This window comes from Heterodontus francisci, chromosome 38, assembly GCF_036365525.1.
Source record: "Heterodontus francisci isolate sHetFra1 chromosome 38, sHetFra1.hap1, whole genome shotgun sequence".
Lineage (NCBI taxonomy): Eukaryota > Metazoa > Chordata > Chondrichthyes > Heterodontiformes > Heterodontidae > Heterodontus > Heterodontus francisci.
In genome coordinates, this window is record NC_090408.1 from 28,583,882 (window position 1) to 28,611,474 (window position 27,593).

The window sequence follows — 27,593 nt, forward strand, 5'->3', positions numbered from 1 at the left end:
TGCATCCACTGCAGGAGTGTTTTGAAGGGCTTTTTCAAGTGAATTTAGAAACTTATGTAACAGCTGTGGATAAGAAATTCTGTTAGTGTTGATGCGCGGGTGGCCCTTCTGCTTGGAGTGACGTAGCTTCTTTGGTTTGAGTCTAACTTCGCTGCACACCAGGGAGTGGTCGGTGTTGCAGTCTGCACTGTGGAAGCTGCATGTGATTTTGACACTTTATAGAGGATCGCCTTGTGACGATGAGGTTCAGCTGGTGCCAACGACCTGATCTTGGGTGTCTCCATGAAACCTGGTGGCAGGGTTTAGTATGAAAGAACGAGTTGGTGATGCAGAGGTTGTGATAGGTACACAACTCCAGCAGTCTCTGTCCATTCTCATTCATCCTTCCAATGCCATAGCGTCCAAGGCAGGAAGGCCATGAGTCATGGTCGGCCCCAACCCTGGCGTTAAAGTCCCCCAGCAGAAACAAATGTTCGGTATTAGGAATGCTACGAATTATATTATGGAATTCCTCATAGAACTGGTCTTTAACTTCAGGTGGGGAGGAGAGTGTTGGAGCATAGATGCTGAGTAGGTGTACTGGACCAAAGGCGGACAGCATGCGTTCTGAGCCATTTGAAGGTGGCTCTACCATGCTGAGCAGAGTGTTTCTGATGGCGAAGCCCACTCCATGTTGTCTTGGTTCTTAGGATCCCTACCCTGCCAGTAGAAGGTGTAGTCTTGCTCCCTTAGAGCAAGTCTTCGCTGGAGTTGTTTTAAACAGACTCCAGAAGCTGGCTGATTGTGTCTAACCTGGGGCACAGTGTGGCTTTCGAGCAGAGAGTTCTATCATTGACATGCTGTTCTCCCTTCGCCAGCTACAGGAGAAATGCCGTGAACAACAGATGCCCCTCTACGTTGCTTTCATAGATCTCACCAAAGCCTTTGACCTAGTCAGCAGACGTGGTCTCTTCAGACTACTAGCAAAGATCGGATGTCCACCAAAGTTACTAAGTATCATCACCTCATTTTATGACTATATGAAAGGCACAGGAAAATTCCTTCTTCAGAGGATTTGAACGCATGTGAAAGCAGCAGGGAGAAGAAAATCCCAAAAAGTGTGGGTGCGAGAACACAGCCCTGTTTCACACCACTCAGGATAGGAAAGGCAGGTTGTTCAACCTTGCCCGTCTAAGAGCGAAGTCCAAAGTACGGAAAGTCCTCATCAGAGAACTCCTCTTTGCTGACGATGCTGCTTTAACATCTCACACTGAAGAATGCCTGCAGAGTCTCATCGACAGGTTTGCGTCTGCCTGCAATGAATTTGGCCTAACCATCAGCCTCAAGAAAACGAACATCATGGGGCAGGATGTCAGAAATGCTCCATCCATCAATATTGGCGACCACGCTCTGGAAGTGGTTCAAGAGTTCACCTACCTAGGCTCAACTATCACCAGTAACCTGTCTCTAGATGCAGAAATCAACAAGCGCATGGGTAAGGCTTCCACTGCTATGTTCAGACTGGCCAAGAGAGTGTGGGAAAATGGCGCACTGACACGGAACACAAAAGTCCGAGTGTATCAGGCCTGTGTCCTCAGTACCTTGCTCTACGGCAGCGAGGCCTGGACAACGTATGCCAGCCAAGAGCGACGTCTCAATTCATTCCATCTTCGCTGCCTTCGGAGAATACTTGGCATCAGGTGGCAGGACTATATCTCCAACACAGAAGTCCTTGAAGCGGCCAACATCCCCAGCTTATACACCCTACTGAGTCAGCGGCGCTTGAGATGGCTTGGCCATGTGAGCCGCATGGAAGATGGCAGGATCCCCAAAGACACATTGTACAGCGAGCTCGCCACTGGTATCAGACCCACCGGCCGTCCATGTCTCCGTTATAAAGACGTCTGCAAACGCGACATGAAATCGTGTGACATTGATCACAAGTCGTGGGAGTCAGTTGCCAGCATTCGCCAGAGCTGGCGGGCAGCCATAAAGACAGGGCTAAATTGTGGCGAGTCGAAGAGACTTAGTAGTTGGCAGGAAAAAAGACAGAGGCGCAAGGGGAGAGCCAACTGTGCAACAGCCCCAACAAACAAATTTCTCTGCAGCACCTGTGGAAGAGCCTGTTACTCCAGAATTGGCCTTTATAGCCACTCCAGGCGCTGCTTCACAAACCACTGACCACCTCCAGGCGCGTATCCATTGTCTCTCGAGATAAGGAGGCCCAAAGAAGTGAAAGGCACAATTCAGCACAGCGGTGCCTCCTCAGACCCCTTTCCTATCCTGAGTGGCATGAAACAGGGTGTGTTCTTACACCTACACTATTTGGGATCATCTTTTCCCTGCTGCTCCCACATACGTTCAAGTCTTCAGAAGAAGGAATTTTCCTTCACACAAGATCAGATGGCAGGTTGTTCAACCTTGCCCGTCTAAGAGCGAAGACCAAAGTACGGAAAGTCCTCATCAGGGAACTCCTCTTTGCTTACGATGCTGCAGAGACTCATCGACAGGATTGCAGCTGCCTGCAACGAATTTGACCTAACCATCAGCCTCAAAAAAACGAACATCATGGGACAGGACGTCAGAAATGCTCCATCCATCAATATCGGCGACCACACTCTGGAAGTGGCTCAAGAGTTCACCTACCTAGGCTCAACTATCACCAATAACCTGTTTCTCGATGCAGAAATCAACAAGCGCATGGGAAAGGCATCCACTACTATGTCCAGACTGGCCAAGAGGGTGTGGGGAAAATGGTACACTGACACGGAACACAAAAGTCCGAGTGTTTCAAGCCTGTGTCCTCAGTACCTTGCTCTATGGCAGTGAGGCCTGGGCAACGTATGTCAGCCAAGAACGACGTCTCAACTCATTCCATCTTCGCTGCCTCCGGAGAATCCTTGGCATCAGGTAGCAGGACCGTATCTCCAACGCAGAAGTCCTCGAGGCAGCCAACTCCCCCAGCATATACACCCTACTGAGCCAGCAGCGCTTGAGATGGCTTGGCCATGTGAGCCACATGGAAGATGGCAGGATCTCCAAGGACGCATTATAGAGCGAGCTTGTCACTGGCATCAGACCCACCGGCCGCTTTAAAGACGTCTACAAACGCGACATGAAGTCCTGTGACATTGACCACTAGAGCTGGCGGACAGCCATAAAGGTGGGGCTTAAGAGTGGCAAGTCGAAGAGAGTTAGCAGTTGGCAGGAAAAAAGACAAGTGCAAGGAGAGAGCCAACTGTGTAACAGCCCCGACAACCAATTTTATCTACAGTGTCTGTGGAAGAGTCGGTCACCCTAGAATTGGCCTTTATAGTGACTCCAGACGCTGCTGCACAAACCACTGACCACCTCTAGGCGCTTACCCATTGTTTCTCGAGACGAGGAGGCCAAAGAAGATGATTGAAGGATAAATATTGTCCAGGACACTGGGCATGACTCAAAATATGATGGGATCTTTTACTTCCACCCGAGCAAGCAGACAGGGCCTTGGTTAAAGTCTTATTCAAAAGACCGCATCTCCAACAATGCTGCACTCCCTCAGTACGGCACTGGAGTGGCAGTCTTAATTTTTGTGCTCAAGCCCTGGAATGGGACTTGAACGTGGCCTGGAACCTTGCAGACTAGAATACTACCAGGTACATTCACAGCACCATAGTAGGCTCTGTACAAAGAATTTGGACTCTGTATCAAAACAGCAGTTACAGCCTGACATTTGGACCTAATCTGACACCAGAATGCAGTCTCCTCTACATTGGGGAGACCAAACGCAGATTGAGTAACTGCTTTGCAGAACACCTCTGCTCAGTCCGCAAGCATAATCCCGAGCTTTCGGTTACTTGCCATTTTAATCCACCACCTTGTTCCCATGCCGACATTTCTGATCTTGGCCTGCTGCAATGTTCCGGTGAACATCAACACAAGTTCGAGGAACAGCAACTCGTCTTCTGATTAGGCACTCTCCAGACCTTCTAGAATCAATATTGAGTTCAATAATTTCAGACCATGGGCCCCATTATATATTTTTTATATATATATATTGTAATTATTTATTTCTTAACCATGTGCTAGTCTTAAACTTATTTTGCATGTTTTTGCTTTTGTACAGAGCTGTTCATTATTCTGCCATTAGCACTCTCTGGACCTGTGCTTTGTCTTTTGCTACAACTATTTAGCACACCATTTGCATTTTATTCCATGACATCTGTCATTTCATCTCTTTCTCTCTCTCCCCCCCCCCCCCCCCCCTGTCCTATCACAGTCCTTCCTTGTTCTTCGTCCCACTCTTTTCCCCCCCCCCCCCCTTTCACTTGCTCAAAGGCTGTTACATTTCTAACTTTATCCAGTTCTGATGAAGGTTCACAGACCTAAAACGTTAACTCTGTTTCTCTCAACACAGATACTCCCAGACCTGCTGAGCATTTCCAGCACTTTCTGTTCTCATTTCAGAACGGAGCTTGTTTAGCTTCCCTGGAGGATATAGTCTTGCTGTCTTTTGGAGTTGGTTCATGACCATGGCACCTGATTAACAATCCAATTTAATTATTGATTATGCAGTGGTTTCAACTTCACAACAATAATCTTGTTGAATGTGAATGCTTTATGGGAAAATTTACACAACTGGAGCATCAGTGCAAAACATTATAGTCTAGGAGGCCATTCAGCCCATCATGCGTGTACCGATTCCCTGAAAGAACTATCCATTTAGTCCCACTCCCCTGCTCTTTCCAAATATCCCTGCATGTTTTCCCTTTCAAATGTTTCTCTAATTTTCTTTTGAAAGTTGTTGTTGAATCAGTTTCCATCGTCTTTTCAGGCAGTGCATTCCAGATTATCATAACTCCATATTTAAAAAAAAAAGCAAAATACTGCAGATGCTGGAAGTCCGAAATGAAAAGAAGGTGCTGGAAATACTCAGGAGGTCAGGCAGCATCTGTGGAGAGAGAGAAGCAGAGTTAATGTTTCAGGTCTGTGACCTTTCATCAGAACTGGCAAAGGTTCGAAAAGAATTTGGTTTTAAGCAAGTGAAGGGTTGGTGGGGAAAAGAACAAAAAGGAAGGTGTGTAATAGGGCAGGAGAGATTAAATAACAAAGCTGTCCTGGGCTAAAGACAAAGAGTGTGTTGATGCTTGTGATGAAAGACTAAGCATTAGTCCAGCGAGAGTGTTAATAGCAGAATAATGAGCAGCTCTGTCAACATGAAAAAACAGACACATGGTTAAAAAATAAAACATAAAATTAAAAAAGGCCAGGCATACTCTGAAGTTATTGAACTCAAGGTTGAGTCCACAAGGTTGTAGAGTGCCTAATTGATAGATCAGGTGCTGCTCCTGGAGCTTGTGATTAGGCACGCTACAGCCTTGCAAACTGAACATTGAGTTCAATAACTTCAGAGCATAACTGACCTATTTTTATATTTTATTTTGTATTTTTTTAAACCATGTGGCAGTTTTTTTATGTAGACGGAGCTGTTCATCTGCTATTAACGCCCTCTCTGGACTAAAAGCGTGTGGTGAAAGAAAAAGCATAACACGCTCTTTGCCTTTGTCCCAGGACTGCTTTGTTATTTAATCTCTCCTGCCCTCTGTCCTATCACACACCTTCCCTTTTGTTCTCTTCCCACTAAACCCCCTGGCCGCCACTGCCTCTTAAAACCCAATTCTTTTCTAACCTTTGCCAGTTCTGATGAAAGGTCACAGACCCGAAACATTAACTCTCTTTACAGATGTTGCCTGACCTACTGAGTATTTCTAGTACTTTCTGTTTTTATATCATATTTTTCCCCCTGGTGTCGCCTCTGGAAATTGCAAACTGGATCAACTATCAAGGTCTGCCTAAACGAGTTTGGGCTTTAATACCGGACTCGTAGTATATAAGTTTAAGTAACTGCAGTCCAAGCCAGTTAGCTTTGGCACTAAATTTGTGATGCAAATTCACCTTATTTTCGGAGAGTCTCTGTTACAGTCATATAAATAAAAGCAAAATACTGCGGATGCTGGAAATCTGAAATAAAAACAAGAAATGCTGGAATCACTCAGCAGGTATGGCAGCATCTGTGGGAAGAGAAGCAGAGTTAACGTTTCGGGTCAGTGACCCTTCTTCTGTTACAGTCATACTGCCTGACACACACTAATAGATTTCAGCTGTTTAATTATACTTAAAACACAGCTGTTACAACTAATTGATTACTATTGTTTGGCAAATTAATTTTACAAAACAGTTTACCAGGTCAGCTAACGCGTCTGAGATTAGCAAAGTGCTAACATAATTCCATCTGTTGCTATTGATTAAATTTTCCATCTTGCATTTAATAAAAAAAAAACTGCACGCGTCTATTGCAACGGATTTAATAAACGCTGCAACAAACCAACCTGCTGCAAAGCGAAAATCGTATCCAGATCTAGCTCTTCCTAGTTGTGTGTTAGTCCTGGGCTTTACAGAGTGTGCAGTTTTGTGGGGAGTAAGTGATTCCCCCCTCCCTCCCTTCCTTCAGCGATACACACTCGAGATCAAACTATCAATTCTGGAAATAATTAGATTTGGAGAAATCTCAAGCACGAGTTCGTTTTAATGTTCCCACTCATTTTTGCCAATTACGTGCGGACAAGAAGGGATGTGACCCAATTTTTTTTATAAATCGATAAATTCTCCCGGAACAAACTTTATCTGCGTCTGCAGTGCATCAATTTCTCAGCGAAAGTTTTGGAATAGAGTCAAAACCAAGATTGGATTCAATGTAGAATTGTACACAAGCACGTTTCTAGCTCGATGTGGTTCACACCAGAAAGTGGACCCGTCTTTCAGCTACTGACTCGTTGCATATTCTGGTGCCTGGTATGCCAGGACTTGATGCTGGGGCGAGGTTGGTCCGCAGATACTCCTTGTGATGGCGCTGTATTTCCAGGCAGATTTCTGACACTTGCTCTGTGACTTGCTGCTGCCGATGGGAGGCACATTGAGCACAGATTTTTTTTGCAGCATCTTTAGGTCTATCTCCCTTGTACCCAGAATGCACAGCCGGGTAGCACTTCAATAACACAGGTAACATGGCGTTTGGTACCTTGGGCTGAGATTTGGGGGTGGGTGGAGGGAGGGAGGAAGTGGACGGGGGTACATGTCTTTTTCTCGTGGAAAGCCTTTATGTTTTGCAGCTGACATTCACGCCATTGCCTTTCCAGCCGCTGTACAAGGGGCTGCTCCGGACGGCGTTTGCAAAGACAAGACTCGCCCCGCAGGAGAATGGCAGCATCCGAGCTCTTCACCAAGGTACACATTGTTACATTTCACTGAAAAATGTCTTGTTGGCGGCAGCGCGATCAGAGCCTCCTGAAGCACAGGGCGGCAGTGCTATTAGAAATGATCCGTTTTGCATCTCATTTGGCTGTGATGCGGAATGTAGAGACGATCAGGCCAATATTTGCTAGGGAGAGAGAGAGAGATTTGGGGAACAATGGTCAGAGGAGGGAGGACGAGCCGGGTATGTGGTCCTTTTCATGTCACTGCAACAGCACGATTTAGACGTGTTCTTAGATTTAGTGTGGAGCTGGAGCCCAGCTCGGCTTGTACTGTATTGTATCTTGCCGGGACGCGATTCATTCCGTCTTCATGGAGCTTTTTCAGTAACATGGAGCCGGTATGATCCCCTCCCCTACCCGGCTGTGCAATTCTGAGATCACCTATTTCAAACTGTTGGAAGCAGGTATTTTAACCGTAAAAGCGCCCCTCGCCCCTTACTTGGACTCGCTACGTCAAGGAAATGTAACCGACCAGCTGATTTATTGACCTAAAAAGTGAAAGCAGGAAGAGAAAAGCATTTTGGTTCTCAGCATCATCGGCACTTCCTAAGGTCACCCACTGAGTAACGTTGGAACAATCTGAAATGAATGAAATCCTCGTGTGGCTGGGATAATTTTCACAGCGTTTGAATGAGATTTAGATTTGTTATTTCTCAGTGTGCTGCTCGCTCTGAAACACATTGCAGTGTTTGTTTTTAACCAAATTGTCGCCGCTTGACGGCCCACTTTGAAACTGCTCCATCCGAGCCTGTTAACTGGAGCCTGAATGTTGGAGTCAATGATGGTTGAAGGGAGCAGGCGGCTGGGTTTATGGACATACTAGCACAGGGCTTTGTTCTAACTGGGGTGACTGATTGGCAGGCAGTCACGGTCACGATTTCAATGCACTTCGCATCCAGGAACTCTTGCATTTTAAAGTAATTCCTCATATTATTAAAGACGGATTTGTCTCCATTCTGACAGCAGCCAAGTTTAAATCATTTGTAAATTTTTCATCACTTAATCGCTGGTTTGCAGATCCAATGTGATCTCCTGGAAATGTTTCAATGTATACTTTGGGTGCATTTAATCTGAGTATTGCATCCATCAGGGTCTTTGATCAAGTTTGATTTTAGGCAGTGTCTCACAGAACTCCCCTGGGTGGGAAACAAAGCCACTTCAGAGTTATTAGGTGCCCAGCAGTTAATGATATATGCAGTACTTCATTGCAAGAAGCTGATCATTTCATTTTCAGGTTGGATATTCATGTGTGTGAGGCCATCATTGATTATTTTCATCGATTAGTCCAGCCAGTGCAGGAATGATTAATGTAACTTTCATATTATGCAGCCATTCAAATAGTTAAATGTCTTTGTTAAATGTGTGGCCAGTATTGTATCCAGTAATGAACATTGCAGAGTTCATTTTGAAACTTGAGGCAGTAGATGTGACAGTAACCAAATAATAAATGAAAGATAAAGTGTATATACTGGATTGCATTTTATTGCACCAGTTTAGCTGAAGGAGTAGATTTCCCTGGGCTATGCTTCTGTGGGTGTCGGGCACCTTCTGGTATCTCACCTCAATGAATATTACTCACTTATTAGCAGTGATGGTGTCTGTCGGTAGACTAGTCCACTGCAAGGCATCATAGTGTGCCTAACCCAGTCCTTGACTGCCATCAGCAAATGTGCTTTCAGTACTGATGTCTGGATAACAATTGGGAGGGAAAGCTTGACCAATTTTCTCCTTCCTACTTTAGCAGGCGGGGTACTGAGGTCAACTGTAGTGGCCAACCATTATCTCAGCTGCTAACTTAGCACTGAGCCATTTTGTGCTGGATCCTTTCTGGCTTCTAGCTCACTGCTCAACAGATTAACTCACTGAGTTCTTGGTAGAAGGGGTTAAGTTAGTTCCATGTGTAGGACTTTGCATGGTCTTAAATTGACCTTAAAATAAAAGCAAAATACTGTGGATGCAGGAAATCTGAAATAAAAACAAAGTGCTGGAGAAACTCAGCAGGTCTGGCAGCATCTGTGGAGAGAGAAACAGAGTTAACATTTCAGGTCAGTGACTTTTTATCAGAAAATCTAATGAAAAGTCACTGACCTGAATCGTTAACTCTGCTTCTCTCTCCACAGATGCTGCCAGACCTGCTGAGTTTGTCCAGCACTTTGTTTTTTAAAAATCTCAAATTGACCTTTTTTGGGAAGGTGTGATGAGATTCATTCTCTGCTGTCCAAAATGAGCGATGTTCACTATAAAGAATGGAACATTTTTCTCCTGTTGTCACAGACTCAGTGGCACTTTTTATTTCAAAATACCTTGAGAGCATGAGCTAAACACAGTGAGTTTGAACATCCCTTGAGTTTTCCCCAACAATTTACCTTCAGCCCCAACTTCAAGTGCACCCTGACTTCCAACAGTTTGAGTTTCCTTCTCCCTGACATGATTGTGGCCTCCTTAGGTGATTCTGCTAATTTAGGGTGGATTATGGGTTTGTACCTCTGCCTAGGGGCTGGGATGAAGCTGCCCAAACTCAGGTCACTTGGATGCCATGATTCTTGAAGTTCAGGCTGGATTTATTTTCAGTTCCAGGAATGCCTATAGTTCTAGCTTCAGGTGGTTTCCGGTCCTACATAATGCCACGATTTTCTTCCCAAAGGGGAATTAGTTCCCGTTTCTCTTAATTCCAAATTTGCGGGGCCATTGAGATGTCTTGATAGAATAAGTCAAACTCTGCTGCATTATGCAGGATGACTGGATTTTAAAAAAAATTTTGAACGAGTGTTTTGGGGATCATATTTCATAATTTTGGTCACTTTCCATGAAAAGTGCACATTGGCCTTGAGAATTAGTAAATTGGTGACTGGCTAAATGCTGTAGTTGTATCTGGGAAGATATGAACAAATATTTCATACTATTTAATGGCTGGTCTTACCAAGTGGAAATAAGTGGTGCTGTGAGGAGCTGGGAGCCCAGTGTGTAAACTCCCTAATCTAATGTTGCATTCCAGATGCTCTTTTCATCTTCTGAAATTTCACTAATTTGCTACGACAGGCAGTGCTTGTAAATTGCAGATGGAGCCTGAAATTCGAGGCCTCACCCTCTGCTAAATCAGCACATATGGCACCTGATAATGGAAGGCGTGTGACCGGCTCTTTAAATCGTGATTGATTTCTGTGTCGTTTGCGCATCTAATGCACTGCTACCTATGTTGGCAATAAATTATTTTTTAATGCATGTGAACCTGCGGGTCAGGGACTTTTGTCCAGTACTGTTTCATTTGAACTCTGTTATTGGTGTCTTGTACTTGTGAGAAACTGATGTTCAGAGGGCTGTGGTTATTTTGTCTTGGACTTCCTGAATATTGTTACACATATATCAATTTTGTTGTAGTATTGTTTATTGGCGTGAGGGCAAGGGATGCATGTTAAAGATTACAAGGAAGAAATACTTAAAGTTCTAGTAAAAGTTTTCACATCACTACGATTTCCAGATTTTGCTTTTGCAGTTTTTTTTAACCCATTCTATATTTTCTTCTTTGGCCTCCTTATCTCGAGAGACAATGAGTAAGCGCCTGGAGGTGGTCAGTGGTGTGTGGAGCAGCGCCTGGAGTGGCTATAAAGGCCAATTATAGGGTGACATGCTCTTTCACAGGTGCTGCAGAAAAATTTGTTTGTCGGGGCTGTTACACAGTTGGCTCTCCCCTTGCGCCTCTGTCTTTTTTCCTGCCAACTGCTAAGTCTCTTCAACTCGCCACACTTTAGCCCTGCCTTTATGGCTGCCCGCCAGCTCTGGCGAACGCTGGCAACTGACTCCTATGATTTGTGATCAATGTCGCAGGACGTCATGTCGCGTTTGCAGACGTCTTTAAAGCGGAGACATGGACGGCTGGTGGGTCTGATACCAGTGGCGAGCTCGCTGTACAATGTGTCCTTGGGGATCCTGCCATCTTCCATGCGGCTCACATGGCCAAGCCATCTCAAGCGCCGCTGACTCAGTAGTGTGCATAAGCTGGGGATGGTGGCCGCCTCGAGGACTTCTGTGTTGGAGATACGGTCCTGCCACCTGATGCCAAGTATTCTCCGGAGGCAGCGAAGATGGAATGAATTGAGACGTCGCTCTTGGCTGGCATACGTTGTCCAGGCCTCACTGCCATAGAACAAGGTACTGAGGATGCAGGCTTGATACACTCGGACTTTTGTGTTCTGTGTCAGTGCGCCATTTTCCCACACTCTCTTGGCTAGTCTGGACATAGCAGTGGAGACTGGTATTATAGCATGATAATTCAGTACTCTGATAAAACTTTGGGTCATTTTTGAAAATGTTATCAAAAATCTCCACTCAGTTCTTACTGACCAAGTCATTAGAGAATTGTTGTGGCTTACCCAAGTGTGAGCCTAGACAGTGAGCATTGCCAACCTACTTGACCATGGAGGGGAGGGAGAGGGACTCAGCCAAGCCAAACCTGTCCTTGCCAAACGCCCAGACTTGACCTTTCGAATGTGATTACTGTACAGCAATTAGGAATAGGAGCTTTTTCTTTGCCTCTTAGCCTGAGGACATTGAATCCAATGTATTGCCCCCATCACCATCCCAACTAACATTTCCACTTAGTATATCTACCCACTGAGTTATTTAGAGAATGGCTTTATCACTTTATGACTTCATGATGTTTGCCACCCTCTGTTCAATATTGTAAAATAGCTGTATAAGTTTCTCTGCAGGGTTTTCTGGACAAAAGAAATTTTGAACTATCAGGTAGCTGGGGCCTATGTAAACCTCCTAATAAGTGTACGCTTTTGTGGAGCAGCGGACTGCAATGGTCTCGAAGATCCTGTGATAATGTGATTTTAAATGGGATGTTTTGGGCACATTTTCAATCAAAAATAATTGGTGGATCCTAGCTCCAGAATAACACCGCTAGATGTTTCGGAAAGATGCATTTGAATTTTCTTCATCGTTGGTATTCCTGTTCTCATTTATTGTTTAGTAGGTCTGTTTAATCTTGAATCTTCATCATTACAGAACAGGCTATTCAGTGGGGGGATTGTGACCAAGTGTAATGATGTCTTTACGCGATGACGTGCGTTGGTCTGTACCAGGTTAGTTGCTATCAGTAAGGGTGCTAAAATTAGCAGTGGCATTGGAGATAGGGAAGCAAAAATTGACCAAGATTCCAGCTCCTAATCACTGTATGGATGACTCCTGCGAGAAGCACACCTGATTGGATGTTGGGAGATATATTCAGGCTCAGCTGTGATGTCTCTCATTGTTCGACTTATAGGTGAGTAATGGTCACTTGGGCAATGTACCAGAGATCAACAGCTGCCTTTGCAACTTAAACCAAATAAGGGAGTCAGTGCCTTCTAACGAGTAGAGGAGGCAGTTGGCCAAAGGAAAAATAGTTCATCACTGTACCAATAATTGCAGCTCCATTAGCCCAAGCATATTTAAATAAAAACCTATCCATGATATACAACACCTCACTAATTAAAATACAAGGTTGAATTTGCTTCATGCTTTATCACCCTCTCTTCCTGTGCTGTAGTTATTTTTAATCCTAGACTTCAAGAACTAATTCAAGACTTGTAATTTTGTAGTCTGGCGTCTTTGTACAAAATATTTTTTTTAATTTCCTACCAAATGGGGTTAAACAATCATCCTTTTCAATCTAGTCTGTTTGAGAATTAAAATAGCACACAGTGCAGTACTCTACATTGTATGTTTTCTGAGCTTTCTGTGAGGGTTACAGTGCTGCACAGTGGCTTGTTCAATTAATTTCCCCTCTCTCTTATGCCAGCAGGACAATAGGCGTTTTTGTTCTAGAAATATCTTGAAAATGGCAAATTTAAAAATGTGAAGAGTAGTTTGGGGCAAACCCTAGACTTTTTATCAGCAATAAATTTATGAAAGAAATGTTATGAAGCTCTGGAAGGGGAATTGTTTATCTGCAGAGACTTAGACTCTTGACGAAGTGGCTGTTATTTCAGGGTCATTTACTTGCGTAGTACCAGCTGAGCCTATCCTCTGGGAAATGATGTAATCACCAGGCAGGGCTCTGTGGTCTGCCACCAGCCTGAGAAGCTTGTGAAATCCTCCCTTCCATCTCTACAATGGAGCACTGAAAGGGTTATGCAAACTTGAGGTTTGAGCTGTCTCCTGAGCACCAGTCAGGGAGCAAAAATTATTCTGCATTTTCTACAGTGCATAATCCTGTTGCTGTTTTCAGATGAGCACACATAAAATTATCACTTGTCTACAAACAGCCTGCCTCTTGTGCTCAAATGGATGATAGGAATGTTGTTTGAGGGCAATGCAAAAAAAAAAAGCTTAAAAGACTTCATTCATCTAGAAATGTCATGTTTTCTAGTCACATCAGGATTGTGACTTTGTCAAGATTTCCTGTATGTTTAAGGAGGTGGGGTTATCGTGTACTTCATTATTTCACGCGTAAAAGTTCAGTTTTATTTATGGGGATGCTGCAGTCCACATATGACCTAATGTAACTCAAATGTACCAGTCGTCTATATGAGCGGAAAATAGCTCCAACGCAATACTTGGGTCTGTTACATGAGGATTAAGAGATGGATTTGGAATTTGTGTATGTGAAAGTAAGTACTTGTTCTATCATTTTCTGTACAGTCAGAAAAAAAAGATTGGTTTAACATTGGATCCGCAGTGTTTTTTTTTGTTTTCTAAATTAAATTTAATTTTGTCAGGCTCCCAATTCTGTGTAGCCAGACTGAAAATAAAATTAAATTCAGAAATGTCAGTTGGCTAATGGAGTATGTGAGGAAGATAAACATGACTTGTCGAATAACCAGATGCTTTGGTGCCAGGGTAACATGGATGTATTGCGAAGGAAAATAACATTTTTGCCTCTCCTTTTATTAAAAGGGCAGTAACTTTGACATTTTCAAGCCCAATATACTCTCCATTAGGCAGAGATTACACCGAGGTGCGTATGAGCGCATTGTGAGATTGTAGCAATGGCCGAGGGAGGCTGATTTTTAAAAACCTTTAAGTTTTGATCAGTTGAGTACTGTAAGGGTCTAAAATGACAACGTAACTATTTAAGTTGAGACATTAAACCAAAAGTCCTGTCTGCTTATTAGGTAGGATTACATGATCTAGTGGCATTGTTTAAAGAAGAACAAGGAGCTTTGCTGGGGGTCTAGAGATTTAGCTGGTCATTTATCTCATTTGCTGCTAGTGGGACCTTGCTATGTGCAAATTGTTTGCTATGTTTGCCTATGTAACAACAGTGAGTGCATCACAACAGTAATTGATTTGGATGTGAAACACTTTGAAAGATCCTGAGTATGTGATGAGGTCCTATATAAAAGTGAATTCTATCATGCAGCAAAATAGTGCAATCACAGTCTCTCCTTATACATGGTATACAACTCTGTATATAATCTCCAGGAATCGGCATATTGGCATAAAAGTACTCCGCATACTAAAGGCTGTGAACCTTCAAGTGGTTATTTATTACTCTGTTTGTACTAATGGGTAGCGCTGGCCTCTATTCCTGAACCCAAGAGATTAGCCTCCCTTCTTAACCAAATTAACAACCTTTTAGTGGGCATTACGGGGCTGAAGAGATGGTGTGAGGGGGAGGGTTTTAGATTCCTGGGGCATTGGGACCGGTTCCGGGGGAGGTGGGACCAGTACAAACTGGGCGGGTTACACCTGGCAGGACCGGGACTGATGTCCTAGGGGGAGTATTTGCTAGAGTGGTTGGGGAGGGTTTAAACTAAAATGGCAGGGGGATGGGAACCTTTGCAAGGAGTCAGAGGAGGGGGGATCAAAGACGAGAACAAAAGACAGTAAGAGGAATAAATAAAGTGATAGGCAGAGAAATCGAGGGCCAAAATCAAACAGGGATACAGTGAAAAATATTGGGAATTGGACAAGTAATGTTAAAAAGACAAGCCTTAAGGCTTTGTGCCTTAACGCGCGGAGCATTCGCAATAAAGCCATGGTTTGGATGAATTAATTGTGCAAATAGATGTAAACGGGTACGATATAGTCGGGATTACGGAGACTTGGCTGCAGGGTGACCAGGGATGGGAAATGAACATCCAGGGATATTCAGTATTTAGGAAGGACAGACAAAAAGCAAAAGGCGGTGGAGTTGCATTGCTGGTTAAAGAGGAAATTAACGCAATAGTGAGGAAAGATATTAGCTCTGACGATGTGGAATCTGTATGGGTAGAGCTGAGAAACACTAAGGGGCAAAAAACGTTAGTGGGGGTTGTATACAGACCCCCAAACTGTAGTGGTGATGTTGGGAATGGCATTAAACAGGAAATTAGAGATGCATGTGATAAAGGAACATCTGTAATTATGGATGACTTTAATCTGCATATAGATTGGGCAAATCAAATTAGTCACAATATCGTAGAGGAAGAATTCTTGGAGTGTTTACGGATTTTCTGGACCAATACCTTGAGGAACCAACTAGAGAACAGGCCATCCTAGACTGGGTATTGTGTAATGAGAGAGGAATAATTGACAATCTAGTGGTGCGAGACCCCTTGGGGACGAGTGACATAATATGATAGAATTCTTCATCAAGATGGAGAGTGACGTAGTTGATTCTGAGACAAGGGTCCTGAATCTTAGTAAAGGAAACTACGAAGGTATGAGGCGCGAGTTGGCCATGATGGATTGGGAAACGTTACTTAAAGGGATGATGGTGGATAGGCAATGGCAAACATTTAAAGAGCGCATGGATGAACTGCAACAATTGTTTATCCCTGTCTGGCGCAAAAGTAAAATGGAAAGGTAGCCAAACCATGGCTTACAAGGGAAATTAGAGATAGCATTAGATCCAAGGAAGAGGCATATAAATTTACCAGGAAACACAACAGACCTGAGGATTGGGAGCAGTTTAGAATTCAGCAAAGGAGGACCAAGGGATTGTTTAAGAAGGGGAAGATAGAGTACGAGAGCAAGCTTGTGGGGAACATAAAAACTGACTGTAAAAGTTTCTATAGGTATGTGAAGAGAAAAAGATTGGTGAAGACAAATGTAGGTTCCTTACAGTCAAAAGCAGGGGAATTTATTATGGGGAATAAGGACATGGCTGACCAACTAAATGCATACTTTGGTTCTGCCTTCACAAAGGAGGACACAAATATCATACCAGAAATGTTGGGGAACACAGGAATTAGTGAGAGAGAGGGGAACTGAAAGAAATCAGTGTTAGTAGAGAAATGGTGTTGGGAAAATTGATGGAATTGAAGGCCGATAAATCCCCAGGGCCTGATGGTATGCATCCCAGAGTACTTAAGGAAGTGGCGCTAGAAATAGTGGATGCATGGCAGGCAGTGACTAGTGGGGTACTGCAGGGATCGGTGCTAAGACTCCAGCTATTCACAATATACGTTAATGATTTAGATGAGGGAACTAAATGTAATATCTCCAAATTTACAGATGACACAAAACTGGGAGGGAGGGCGAGTTGTGAGGAGGATGCAGAGAGGCTTCAGGGTGATTTGGACAAGTTGAGTGAGTGGGCTAATGCATGGTAGATGCAGTATAATGTGGATAAATGTGAGGTTATCCACTTTCATAGCAAACACAGGAAGGCAGATTATTATCTGAATGGTTATAAACTGAGAGAGGCAAATATGCAGCGAGACCTGGGTGTTCTCGTACACCAGTCGCTGAAGGTAAGCATGCAGGTGCAACAGGCGGTAAAAAAGGCAAATGGTATGTTGGCCTTCATAACGAGAGGATTCGAGTACAGGAGCAGGGATGTCTTGCTGCAATTATACAGGGCCTTGGTGAGGCCACACCTGGAATATTGTGTGCAGTTTTGGTCTCCTTATCTGAGGACGGATGTTCTTGTTATAGAGGGAGTGAAGCGAAGGTTGACCAGACTGATTCCTGGGACGGCGGGACTGACATACGAGGAGAGATTGAGTCGGTTAGGATTATATTCACTGGAGTTCAGAAGAGTGAGGGGGGATCTCATAGAAACCTATAAAATTCTAACAGGACTTGACAGGGTAGATGCAGGAAGGATGATGGGGAGTCCGGAACCAAGGGTCATAGTCTAAGGATACGGGGTAAACCTTTCAGGACTGGAGATGAGGAGAAATTTCTTCACCCAGAGAATGATGATCCTGTGGAATTCACTACCACAGAAAGCAGTTGAGGCCAAAACATTGTATGTTTTCAAAAAGGAGTTGGATATAGCTCTTGGGTCTAAAGGGATCAAAGGGTATGGGGCGAAAGCCGGAACAGGTTACTGAGTTGGATGATCAGCCATGATCATAATGAATGTTGGAGCAGGCTCGAAGGGCCAAATGGCCTACTCCTGCTTCTATTTTCTATGTTTTTATGTTTCAGTGCGCATTATCATGTATCTGATCAGGGTTACTTGGCTTCTGGTGACTATAGTTGTAAATGGCAGAGAGATCAGTGTCGTTCACAGATAAAGCACTTATTGTGATCTGTTTTGTCCCTGGTATTATATGGTTTTCCGATATTCAATCTGCTTAATTAGAAATTGAGTTGACCGATGACCCTGTCCATTGTCTCTGGTGATGCTTCAATGCTGTAAATTGTGTTCAACACATTGTCCACCCTTTCAGTACTATGAATCTTTCTGCTGAGGGCTAAATCGCATTGATGCCCTGCATTTGCCATTAAATTCAATAATTGAAAGTAATGGACCTTGTTTTGAGTCTGTTGGAGTTGTCAAACTGAAATTTACAGCAAGTTTTCTAACAGCGCATTTACACTTTAGGCTTGTTGTCGATGAAAGGTAGTTTTGGTTTTACGTTGACACTAAACTTGGGGAGTGTAAGACTCAAACGTGCTCTGAAGTGGAGTGAGACTACCTCCTCCAGGGAATCTAATTTGGCTTTGTTCCCTTAGACCCTCATGCTAGACTTGGGCTGCTTGTACACTACAACTGGAGCAAATTCTGCTTTACAGCAACACAGAGCTTTTCGGGGAATACATTCTACTTTTATTCTGGACTCAAACTTTCAGAGTGTCAAATGAAATACTTAACTCGCCACATTTTATGCCTAATTGAGCACCACTTTCTTTCTAGAAAGGGTTACTACTCAATATAACTGTGCCAGTTCTTAACTGGCATTTATTTAGGCCTTTTCCTCATTTTTTTTTCGTATAAAGCTTTGGACTCCTAATATGTAAGTGATGAATGACTGTTTAAACAGCATGAAATCAGTGTTGCTGTGTAACATTTTCATGTAAATATCAAAGCGATGGACATTTGCATTAAACACTTTGCATATCCACAGGGAAGTTGCTAAGCATTAATAATTCTTCTGAGCTATGTGTGGTCTGTTGTGCACTAATTATTAAGAAAGCCGTGGAGGATTACTGCTTTTAATTTATCACATGAACTGAAGCAATGACTACAGTTTCTCCAGACAAAAACTGGTGCTATTTAAGTAATAAAGCATTGCATTATTGAATATAGCTTGTATCGAGCAACTCAAACATTCCACCAAGTCATGGGCTTCAACAGTAGGTATTGTTTCAAGGGTAACTTAACATATACAAGTAAATGTGCTTCTTTGCAAATCCCTTTACCCTTGTATCATTTTGGTTCCATTTAAGTGGCCTTTTAACTTTGAGAGTGTGTCACACTCTGCATGAGCTCTCTAGGTTTCACCAGCTCTATCTGATCAATATTGGAGAGGATGTGGTAGCCCGATGAGTTTGTGCACATTTAGTTATGTCCTCAAATCCAACTATTTTGGACAACTATCCTTGGCCCTGCCTAGAATTGAAATTCCTTCAAACTTGCTCTGTTATCTTCAACCTGTCTCTAGGGGCTTGAGGGTTGCTTGAGGAACACAGACTAGCATTCCTCTGATATGGTAATGCCTTATCTTCCTTCCCTCTTCCCACTGCAAATGTGTGGATTAAAATTTGGAACATATTCCACTTGGAACTGGGTAAATAGGGCACCGTCTGGACCCCTCCCTGCATGTGCGCTAGCCTAGAAAATGAGCAAAAGTTGAACATGTCCTGAAATAAGTTGACAACTCAAATAAACCTTGATGTCGGCCTATGACGTATAGTTACGTTTAACTGCTTGTGCAGTGGGGCATTGCAGAGATTTCCCTTCATTTCTTGCAAAAGAATTGCAGGCTGTTCTGGATATGTTTTTGAATTCTCCGTTACTAAGTCTGTTAAATTGTTTTAGAATAGTTTCTACCATTGACAAATGATGCAAGGCAGTTTTCCACTTTGCTTCCCAACCTCGGTTCATTATTGTTCTCATTTCTCTGCTTCCCCACCTTGTTGCATAGTGACACTGTTCTAGCCTGTTATACTCTTCACTGCTGAGCCTAGATCCTATCCAATGCCTGAGGGATTAAATTCTGTTCCAGTTATCAGTTGAGTTTAGAGTTTGATCTCCACTGTCAATGTCACATCTGTTTGCCATCTTTGTTTCCTTCAGCGTGCAACATAGTTCAATCCCCAAACAAAGTAACAGATGATCATATTCTGTCTTTCACAACCTTGGAACGTTCCAAAGTACTTTACAGCCAATGCAATACTTTTGAAATGTAGTCATTGTTGTAATGTTGGGAATCATAGCCACCTATTAGCGCACAGCAAGATCCCACAAATGTCAGTGAGATACATGACCAGATAATCTGTTTTAGGAATCATTTGCAGGTTAAACATTGGGCTGCCCTCTGGGGAGAACGCCCATGTTCGATTGGTTCCATGGGATTGTTTGTAGCCACCCGAGAGGCTGACCTTTAATGTCCCATCTGAAAGATAGTACCTCCTACAATGCAGCACTGCCCCTAGTACTGCACTGGAGTGTCATCCTAGATTATCTGGTCAAGTCCTGGAGTGAAGCTTGGATTCGTGACCGTCTGACCTGGGCTAGAGTGCTACTGCTGAGCTAAGACTGACACATCTAAGGTTGTGCCAAGGGCAGAGTGGGATTATTACAACCAACGAGCAGCATTGGGTCTGAAATGCAGACAGATGTCTTGTATGGTATATAGTTTCATATAAACTGCAGTGCACAAGTTCGCATCTTAAAGCTGTAATTCCACTAAATACAACGAAGAATGTTGCCAAATCATAATTAAACCATGGCAAAGAGGTTAACTAGAGTTTCTCCTCCACCCCCACCCCCAAACAAAATCTAGAAAATTGACCAAAATTACCATTTTCAGTAGCACTTCTTTCAGTCTGGAACAAGTCTGCAGCCAGAAGGATCATTGGGATCAAGTGCCTTTGGGATGTTTTTTGCGACGTTAAATGCATTTATACAAATGGATGTTGTTGTGCACTGTGCTGCAGAAGTGCCTAGGCTGAAATACTGAGCCACAGTGGTTCATTGGGCAACTTCTGCAGCCAGATTGTAACCTGTTGGCTGGAACAAAGCAGGCTGGCCTGTGCTCTTTCTGAATGCACCCCACAGGCCCAGGCTCCATAACCCAGGACATAGTTTTAGAAAATGGGAGAGGCAGGCTGGGGCGTACACAATCACCTGCTCCCGGCCCCAAGAAAAGTAAACCACCTTTGGCAATACCTCAGCCAAAGTGGGATAAGCGTGTGTCTGACATTGTTTCACGATTTAGCACTGCCATGGTTACAGCACATCAGGAGCTGCAGACGAGGGGCTTATAGTATGTGAACCTGCTTGAGAAAATGAGTATTTATATTGATGTATCACGAGGTGCTTTTGGGTAGTAATCCTACCTATGGTGGGCTCAGTAAGTAGAAGGTCTTGCAGTTTTTAAGGCATATACTAGGATCCTGGTAGAAAACCGCAGCTTTCTGACTGTAAGAATTGTAGTTAAACATCCAGCTTGTGTTCTAGTTGCTAAAACAAATAGTGTTTCAAAGCTGTCTAGACAGGTTTCCTACCTCTCTTACAACATTACACATTCCACTTGTATGCAGGTGTGGGTAGAGCATGAATGTTGCCTGGAGAATTGCCATTCCCAGTGCTTGAATTTTAATTTGTTTGCCTCACTTTTTTTTTTAAACTGCTTGTTTGATTTAGGTAGGCTTTACGTAGGAACAGGATTGGGCCATTCAACCCCTTGAGCCTGTTCCACCATTCAGTTGGATCATGGCTGATCTGTACCTTAACTCTATCTACTTTTCTTGGTTCCATAACCTTGCCTAGCTAAAATCTATTAATCTCAGATCTGAAGTTTTTTGTTGACTTCCCCCTACCCTGGCCAGCCTCAACAGCTTTTTTGGGAAACTTCCAAATTTCTACTATCCTTTTGCGTGAAGACGTGCTCCCTGACATCGTCCCTGAATGACTCTATGACTAGAGGAAATAGCTTCTCTCTATCTACCCTATCAAATCCTTTAATCATATTAATCAATCACCTCTTAATTCTCCTTACTCATAGATGCCGTGCTATTATTCGAAGAATATATGGGAGTTCTCTGGGATCTTGGGTGACATCTGTCCCTCTTCGACACCACTTGAGCTACTCACTGCTGCTCACTGCCCATTTATCACATTGCTGTTTGTGAGATCTCGCTGTGTGCAACATGTTATTCACGCAGTTTCAGCAGCCAATCAGTGCACTTCAAAGTAATTCATAGCTTCAATTATGCATTTTGGGATGGCTGGAGGATATAAAAGGCAATATATAAATGCAAGTTTGTTCATTCTGTCCCTCATTGTGATACTTCGTTAAGAAATCATACCATCTATTCCTGAATGTTTTGCACTTTTTTTTCTTCCCACACGAACCTTTGTTGTTTCTCTTGAAAGAAAAATCCACTTGTTATATTTAATTCATTCATGGGATGTGGGTGTTGCTGGCAAGGCCAGCATTTATTGCCCATCCTTAATTTTGCCTGGAGAAGGTGGTGCTGAGCCGCTGCAGTCCATGTGGTGAAGGTACTCCCATAGTGCTGTTGGGTAGGGAATTCCAGGATTTTGACGCAGTGACCTATAAAGCAATGGTCATATCGGAACAGGAGTGGGCCATTTAGTCCCCTGAGCCAGTTCTGCCATTCAGTAAGATCATGGCTGATCTGTGCCTTTACTTCACGTACCCGTCTTTGCCCCATATCCCTAATACTAGTTTTAGATTTAGCAATTGCTCTTTGCAGAAGAGAGTTTCAAACTTTTACCACTCTTGCGTGTAGAAGTGTTTCCTAATTTTGCACCTGAAAGGTCTGGCTATAAATTTTAAACTGTGTCCCCTAGTCCTAGTGGGGATGGTGTGTAACTTGGAGGGGAAGTGGCAAGTGATGGTGTTCCCACACGCTTGCTCCCCTTGTCTTTTTAGATGGCAGAGGTTGCAGGTTTTTGGAGGTGCTGTCGAAGGAGTCTGGCGACTTGCTACAGTGCATCTTGTAGATGGTGTACACTGCTGCCACTGTCTCCTGGTGGTGCAGGAAGTGAATGTTTATGGTGGTGGATGGGGTGCTGATCAAGTGTTCTGTCCTAGATGATATTGAGCTTCATGAGTGTTGTTGGAGTTGCACTCATCCAGGCAAGTGGGAGTATTGCATCGTTGTCCTGACTTGTGCCCTGTAGATGGTGGACAGGTTTTGGGGATAAGGAGGTGAGTTATTTGCAGCAGAATTCCTAGCCTCTGACCTCCTCTTATCGCTACTGTATTTCTGTGGCTGGTCCAGTTAAGTTTCTAGTCAATGCTGACCCCAGGATGTTGATGGTGGAGGATTCAGCAATGGTAATGATGGTGAATGTCATTGCCAGAGGGCACTTGGGTGGTGTGAATGTTACTTGCCACTCATCATACCAAGTCTTAATGTTGTCCAGGTCTTGCTGCAGGCGGGCATGGACTGACTCATTATCTGAGGTGTTGCGAATGGAGGGCGGCATCCGTGAACGAATAACATTTCCACTTGGAGTCATAGAGTTTTACAGCACAGAAACAGGCCCTTCGGCCCAATGCGCCTGTGCCGACCATCAAGCACCCGTCCAATCAAATCCCATTTTCCCGCACTTGGCCTATAGCCTTGTATGCTATGGCGTTTTAAGTGCTCATTTAAAACTTCTTAAATGTTATGAGGGTTCCTGCCTCTATCACCCCTTCAGGCAGTGTGTCCCAGATTCCAACCATCCTCTGGGTGAGAAACTTTTTCCTCAATTCCCCTCTACACCTCCTGCCCCTTACCTTAAATCTATGCCCCCTGGTTATTAACCTATCCGCTATGAGAAAAAGTTCCTTCCTATCTATCCTATCAATGCCCCTCATAATTTTGTATACCTCAATCAGGTCCCCCCTCCGCCTTCTCCACTCCAAGGCAAACAACCCCAGCCTATCCAGTCTCTCTTTATAACTGAAATTCTTCAGCCCAGGCAACATCCTGGTGAATCTCCTCTGCACCCTTTCCAGTGCAATCACGTTCTTCCTATAGTGTGGTAACCAGAACTGTACACAGTACTCCAGCTGTGGCCTAACCAGCATTTTATACAGCTCCATCATAACCTCCCTGCTCTTATATCCTCTGCCTTGGCTAATAAAGGCAAGTATTCCGTATGCTTTCCTAACCACCTTATCTACCTGTGCTGCTGCCTTCAGTGATCTATGGACAAGCACCCCAAGGTCCCTCTGTACTTCCTAGGGTCCTACTATCCATTATATATTCCCTTGCCTTGTTATTCCTCCAGAAGCGCATCACCTCACAATTCTCAGGATTAAACTCCATCTGCCACTGCTCCGCCCATCTTACCGGCCCATTTATATCATCCTATAATCTCAGGCTTTCCTCCTCACTATTTACGACACTACCAATTTTCATGTCTTCTGTGAACTTACTGATCATACCTCCTATATTCACGTCTAAATCATTTATGTACACTACAAACAGCAAGGGTCCCAGCACCGATCCCTGCAGTACCCCACTGGTCACAGGCCTCCATTCGCAAAATCAACCCTCGACCATCACTCTCTGCCTGCTGCCAATAAGCCAATTTTGGATCCAATTTGCCAAATTGCCCTGGATCCCATTTGCTCCTACCTTCTTAACCAATCTCCCTTGCAGGACCTTATCAAAAGCCTTACTGAAGTCCATGTAGACTACATCAACTGCTTTACCCTCATCTACGCTTCTGACCTTATAATGGAGTTGATGGTTTGGCATTCGACAATGGTTGAATGTCAAGTGAAGGTGCTTAGACTCTTTCTTGTTGGACTAAGCTGCTTGTGTCAATAACATTCATTTTACAGAGGAACAATATGTTTCGATAAAAATAAATCTTCCGTTTCCTGGAGATCCTTTGTGCCCTAAACACACAACCGGGCAACTTAAAGTACGTCAGCAGTTTTCCACATTATTTTAATACTTTGTAATATTTTCTGTGTAGTTTCTTAATATAATGTCATATTGTTCCCTTAGTGGCCTTGGATAATCTGTTCTGCAAACCAGTTATTTAAATGTAATGTTGCGCGTAATACTGTGCATAAGATTTCATCTACAAAAATGCATCTCTGAGCTTTGTTGTTGGCTACAGTTAGCTGCATTCATCAACTTTTAAGATCATTGAAAGACTGAAGAGGTCGGGAGAATTTTTCAGGCAGAGGGTTGTTGTGACAAGGGATGTTACTTGGCAATGACCGTGCTGGAAACTTAATCTATGACCATTTTTTTAAAAGGGAAGTGGGTAAATAAAATGAGGTTTTTTTTTTGATAAGGGTAATTAGGGAGAAACGATTTCCATTGGCAGGAGGCTCATTAACCAGAGGGAACAGGTTTAAGGTAATTAGCAAAAGAACCAGAAGGGAGCGAAGAGATTTTTTTTTTTGAACGCAGTGAGTTGTTATAATTTGGAATGCCCTGCCTCAAAGGGTGGTGGAAGCAGGTTCAATAGTAACTTTCAAAAGGGAATTGGCCATAGACTTGTAGGGGAAAATAAATTGCAGGGCTATGGGGAAAGAGCAGGCGAGTGGCACTGAGTGCATAGCTCTTGCCAAGAGTTGGCACAGGCACAAAGGACCAAAGAGCCATCTTCTGTGCTGTATGATTCTATAAAATATTTGAAAAAGAAACATCTCAAAGGTTATGGGGTGAGGGCAGACAGCCAGCACAAAAGTGATGGGCCAAATGGTCTTCTGTGCTGCAAAATGCTACAAATCTGTGATCTACATAAGGTCTCTTTCACTTGGTTGCAAATAATACCACCAGTCATTAATTCCGGAACTCATCACTGTGGATCCGCCAGTTGTGCAACATTTAACTAATTCGCCAAATCCATACAGCCAGCAGCATAGTGAATAGAAGATGTAGAAGGAAAACCTCTCCTTTGGTGATCCTAGTTGCTGTGGCAGTGGAGAAGTAAAATGTTGTTTCTGCCATTTTTCTTTTCCCACATTTGGCAAAGTTTTTTCCAGTGTGCGGGGATGAAATTTTTCAACCTTCTGTTGCTGTGAAGTGAGGATGTGGCCTAGGTGGTCGACATTATACACAATTGTGAGATTTATCTGGTTTCTTGTTGACTTGTGTATCATCTCGAAATTTCCTGAATGAAGTGTAGGTTAGGATTAAGGAAGAAAAGTTTGCATTATACAGCGAGATTCATCATTTTGTGTTGTCCTCTCCGATCCTTTTGAACGCAAAACTTTTTGATTTGCATTATACTTTTTCTTTTTGTGGAGTAACTGAATTCAAAATACATTTTGGAGTGCAATTGTTCTTGCATAAACAGTGACTGTGTATCAAAAGTAATTCATTGGTTGCAAAGAGCTTTGGCATATCATGTTTGAAGTGATTAAAAATGCTGCATGAATGCCAGATTCTTTCCCTTTTTTTTTTTCTTTTGAATGATTGTTCCCAGTCAAAAGTATTTCAATGGCTGATGAGGCTTTTCGAGTGGTGAGTTATTGGTGGCTGCTGTAGAAAGTAGAGACAGAGCAACATTTTAATACCACTTGATGGTAAGCTGTTGGTTTATGCCAGTGGTTTTCCCTGTATGTTGATCCATGCTATGGAAACACTTGGTGCCCAGCAATCAAAGAGTTGGGGGATGGTGTGGGCAATACCCCACACTACTCTGACCCTCCCAAAGAATGGCCAAGGTGTGTTGTATAGCTTGAGACTTCTTATCTATGTGAAGAAAAATGCTTTTAAAGTGAGAGAGAACAAACACTGAGTAATGCGAATGTCCTCCTCCTGCGCTGTGTGATTCTAGGGTACAAGTAACCTCCCTATAGAAATGCTCAGAAAGCCAATCCAAATTTAGTGGCCTGATTTTCTTTCAGCCTATCCTAAAACTATGGTGGCAGACACGCCCTAACTTTGGGTGTCTGTCAGGCTTGTAAGAGCAGATACAGTGCAATCCCAGCCACATGATTCACATACTGTCTGATTCCAGTGGATAAACAGAATGAGAATCTGCATCCAGCGGAGACTGATGCAGCATTGAGACATATTGATTTTTTTTTCTAACTGTATGCTGTTAAAGCTGCCCTGTTCCAGCAAACACAGAGCTGTGTCCATGTTGCACGCAGTATAGTATTTTTAACGCATCAGTCTGTAATCTCTGTATACTTAGACTGATTTGCTGCCACTAACGGGATTACTGTATAATAAAATTAAAAGTATTTCTAAAACACGATGATCAGGATAATGTAATTACATCAGGTAAGGCTCTACAATGCCACAAAGTAACTCCCAAATCATTGCTGGGTACTGTCTATTCGAGATTTCAACCCATTAAGCCCAGGACCTCAATGTGTTGGGCCCATGACAGCCTTGTCATGTTTCGATCTTTTCTTTGCTAAATTAAAACATAAGAGTGTAAGAAATAGGAGCAAGAGTGGGTCATCTGGTACCTCGAGCCTGCTGCATCATTCAGTAAAATTGTGGCTGATTTTCTACCTCAATTCCACCTTCCTGCTCCATCCCCATATTCCTTGTTTCCCTGAGTATCCAAAAATCTACCAGTTTCTGTCTTGAATACACTCAATGACTGAGCATCCACAACTCTCTGTGTTCGAGAACTCCAAAGATTCACAACCCTTTGAGTGAAATCTGAAATGGTGATCATGTATTCTGAATTTGACCCTGTGTTCTAGATTCTCCCAGTATCTACCCCGTCAAGTCCCTTAAGAATTTTATATGTTACAATGCGATCATTGCTCATTCTTCTAAACTCCAGTGAATATGGGCCTAGTCTACTCAATCTCCCCTCATTGGACGATACCCTCATCCCACAAATTATTAAAACTATGTTGCACTCCCTCCGAGGCAACTATGCCCTTCCTTCGGTAAGGGGATCAAAACTGTACACAGTACTGCAGCTGTGGTTTCACCAAGGCCCTACACAAGTGCAGTAAGACTTCTTTGCACTTGTACTCCAATCCCTTTGTA

General features: G+C 43.4%; 1 protein-coding gene across 6 annotated transcripts in view; it reads left to right on the forward strand.

Annotated features, from left to right (window-relative positions):
- Nucleotides 1-6,945: 6,945 nt before the first annotated feature.
- myo5aa (myosin VAa) overlaps nt 6,946-27,593 on the forward strand; it is a 189,764-nt gene continuing 169,116 nt past the window's right edge. For 4 of the 6 annotated variants that reach the window (XM_068017976.1, XM_068017979.1, XM_068017980.1 and 1 more), the window contains exon 1: nt 7,101-7,245. In XM_068017976.1, the coding sequence (XP_067874077.1) occupies nt 7,219-7,245 (27 nt within the window). In that variant the 5' untranslated portion in view covers nt 7,101-7,218. Of the gene's footprint in view, nt 7,021-7,100; nt 7,246-13,798; nt 13,871-27,593 lie in introns of those variants that run through there. The other 2 variants (XM_068017977.1, XM_068017978.1) reach the window with 2 other exon arrangements.